Here is a 3,472-nt window from a genome sequence, read left to right as displayed (position 1 = left end):
TTATTCAAAATATAACTACTTTTTTCGCGGGTTTCAAATCCCAGCATTCCGTCACATAATACAGAGTACAAAATATTTATTAGGTTTAGAAACTTCAAAAATGCATGAATTTTCTTCAACAACTACCGACTCAAAATAACACAAAACATATCACAAACCTACTACTTTCAGATCTTACTTGATCTATTGAAACCCTCTCGTTTTACACGAATTACATGGAACATTCAATGGCGGTTACCATAACAAACTTGGTCTGAGTTTAAAATATATTGCATTTTATCACAGGATTCTGTCCTGAATATCCGTAAATATATTGGACGCCAGTGAGCTGAGCTTCTTCCCGGTTTCTCCTGCAATATTCTTAATGGAGGAGATATCTTGTTGTGCCTGTTAAATACCGTAAACGAGGAGTTAAATATTGGATACCGTAAGATCGGCAAATATAAAAACCAAAAAGAGACCGTGATATACGAGAAAGATATATATTAAGGAGGGGGTGTGAGAAATCAAAAGGAAAATAAATCCGAACAAACATGCCCAACGTATACGCCTGGGTAAGTTTAGTGGGCAGGAGGACTAAGGAAAAAAGTTAAAAAAATTTAAGTTGTCTCCTCCATTACAAAATAATTCAGTGCACCAAACATGCCCCTTTTGTACCTGAAAAGAGAGACGATTAATGAGATCGTTTGCTGTGAGGTCAACAGATGAATTACTGGCATCGTGGCCAANCCCCTTTTGTACCTGAAAAGAGAGACGATTAATGAGATCGTTTGCTGTGAGGTCAACAGATGAATTACTGGCATCGTGGCCAAAGAGATCGGCACTAGAGATTGATGTCGAACCCTAAAATTGAAGAGAACAAAAGAATGTGAATTCATCAGCATATACAATCCTACAAGACAAATGTATCTCTACCAAACAGACCAGTTTCAAGAAAGATAACATAACTGAAAGATTGTTCAGAGTGGATTAAGGAAAACATTTAACAAGGAGTAATCTGATGAAAAATTATGTAAACCCGAATTAATCAAGTAGTAATCATCTCAATGTCGAGTGAAAAGGACAGATACTTTATTCAAAATGCAAGAGTACAAAGAATGCACTTATATCTGGGTTCTGCTTTTACTGTTAAAAGTTGAAACATTGAACCCATTACATATTAGTGAACTAAGTAACGAAAGTTTGGTTTTAAATTGGACCAAACTATAAACCTAAAAATTTACAATCACTGTGGACAAGGAACAGATGTACTTTGATTTACAAAGACTAGCTAATAAACATTCTAAAAAAATCTCATCTAAAAGTTATGCAAAATCAAATAACTTCAGAAACATATAGCACCAATAAAATATTGTTATCACCATATAAAACTCAATAATCTCCAAGATGATGGGATAGAAAGAATTTAATGAAACGATAACCCAACTCACCCGAAAGAAAATATAGTACGGAATAAAAAAAAATGTACAAGGATGACAGTACATACAGAGAACTTTTGCAGGGAAGCAGATGCTTCAATATCACTGGCTTTGTTCACACCAAAAAACTGGGCAGATGATATGGACTTTGCATTAGAAAACTTCTTCCTCGCTTCATCTGTTTCCTCAACCTGATATGATATATGTGGAAGAATTATGATTAGAGATTTCGAGGTTTGAAAGAAACATGCATAATAACATCCAATCACGCAGAACCCTGACACAATTGAAAACTCAGAGATGGACATCAGGAAAGGAAAATAATTAAAACAAGAAAATCAGCAAGGTGAAAGGGCAAACCAGAAGGCAAAATCAATACAAGGAACATAAGTTAAAGAATTAAAACTGTACAGATATTTCATCAATCTTAGAAAAGATCTTATGTATAGAAATTGAATGTGTATCAAATGCTAAATGTCCCTTATCTGCATCAAAATGGAATTGGTGGGCTTCTTAATGCCTTCAATACATACCCAGTACATCCTTCATGATTTAGATCATGAAGAACACTGCAAAGAAGAACTAGAACCAAAAAGTTTCCGAAATCTGACATCATAAAATTGATAAACTGCTTTAAAACGTATCAAACCTTCATTTGTCGGCCACAAAATGTGTATTTTTTAAGAATGACAGAATCTTACTAGCCGAACTTTTATGATCTGAGTGCAACTTTTGATTGCTTTTTACCAGTAATTTCATGTTTCAATCCAACATCCATTTATTGATGCCATAAATAGAAGGCAGATGACCTTATGACTGTCAACAAATAAAATAATTTTTCGTATTTATTAGATCTTGAATTCCTATCACACAAGGCGTCAGATATTGTTTTCCTTCTCTGTGAGATTATCAAACTGAAAGCTGATTCAATTTTGGTCACTCAACAATATAGGGAAAAAATGAATTTACTTGCACTTTGGTTGAGTTCATGCTGCTCTTCTTTGGGAAACCACTGTCCATGCCATATTCAGCGAAGAAGTTGGACGACTTAGGTGGAGTTACATGGCCAACGACATGAGCACCTCCAGGACTCATATCAGCAGGTTGAATATTGTCCGAATACTCAAATCGAGATGCAAAAGATGAAGCAACTTTGTGGGTGCCATTGTTTGAGGAAACACTTGAGGAAACTTGTACAGGGGGGAGCTCTTCAGGCTTCTGGTCATAGAGACCTTCACTAGGCTGCATTGGGTTAAAGGTATTCAGATATTCAGTAATCATGGAGAATTAAACAATTATCACTTCCGTTTTGAGATATATTATGTAATTTAAACCATTTGGTTTATGCCCTAATCTTCACCTTAGTAGTAAGCTTTCTGGCACCGAGGCCCCCCACCTTCCCAGTTTTCTTTGCACCAAAAGGCTTTTTCACGATCGTAGTGCCAATTGTTTGAGCGGTTTTGGTTGGGGCAGAAACCTCAGTTTTTTCAGGCTTTACAGAAGAACTTTCTTCTGGTAAATCATTAACTGAGCTTCCTTTCGGGGCTTCATAGATCTTACTCTCAGAGAAGTTGTTAGAAGGTTGTGTTGACTGAGATGCAATGGGAGATGAAGGTAAAACTTCTTCTGCGTTACTCTTAGCAACTTCTTTTAAAAGCAACTGCCTGTATAACTCAGCAGCCCTTGATGTATACTTGGCCTCAATCTTGCCTCCATCATTCCATCCATGCTGCTTGAAGAAAACTTGAGCACGATTATTTCCCCCAAAGGACATCATTTTCAACTGCTCAGGAGTCCATGAATCTAAATTTGTAGATCTACAACGATAAGTTGGATATTTGTGAGATAACAAATCAAAATATTTTCAAAGAGTAAAGGAGATGCTATATGGGAAGATAAAACACCAAGACAGACTTTTGTTAAGTAACAAACCAAACAATTTCAAAAGGAAGCACCATATGAAAAGGGGCTATAAAAAAAATTAAAATATTATACTAATGCAGAAGATATTGAAGATCTTTCAGTCATCCTTTTTTTTTTTTTTTTTTTTTTTT

General features: G+C 35.5%; 1 protein-coding gene across 2 annotated transcripts in view; it reads right to left on the bottom strand.

Moving 5' to 3' along the window:
* The window catches only part of LOC111398777 (probable ADP-ribosylation factor GTPase-activating protein AGD8), a 14,537-nt gene continuing 11,065 nt past the window's right edge, over positions 1–3,472 (bottom strand). The window contains exons 3-8 of one of the 2 annotated variants that reach the window (XM_023025866.1): positions 2,779–3,235; positions 2,388–2,660; positions 1,487–1,609; positions 813–843; positions 658–728; positions 1–387 (exon numbers count right to left, since the gene is read on the bottom strand). In XM_023025866.1, the coding sequence (XP_022881634.1) occupies positions 280–387; positions 658–728; positions 813–843; positions 1,487–1,609; positions 2,388–2,660; positions 2,779–3,235 (1,063 nt within the window). In that variant the 3' untranslated portion in view covers positions 1–279. The other variant, XM_023025865.1, reaches the window with a different exon arrangement.

The sequence above is a fragment of the Olea europaea genome, chromosome 8 (assembly GCF_002742605.1).
Source record: "Olea europaea var. sylvestris chromosome 8, O_europaea_v1, whole genome shotgun sequence".
Taxonomy (NCBI): Eukaryota; Viridiplantae; Streptophyta; class Magnoliopsida; order Lamiales; family Oleaceae; genus Olea; species Olea europaea.
The sequence above is the reverse complement of the archived record's forward strand: the minus strand, read 5'-3'. Positions and strand labels throughout refer to the sequence as shown.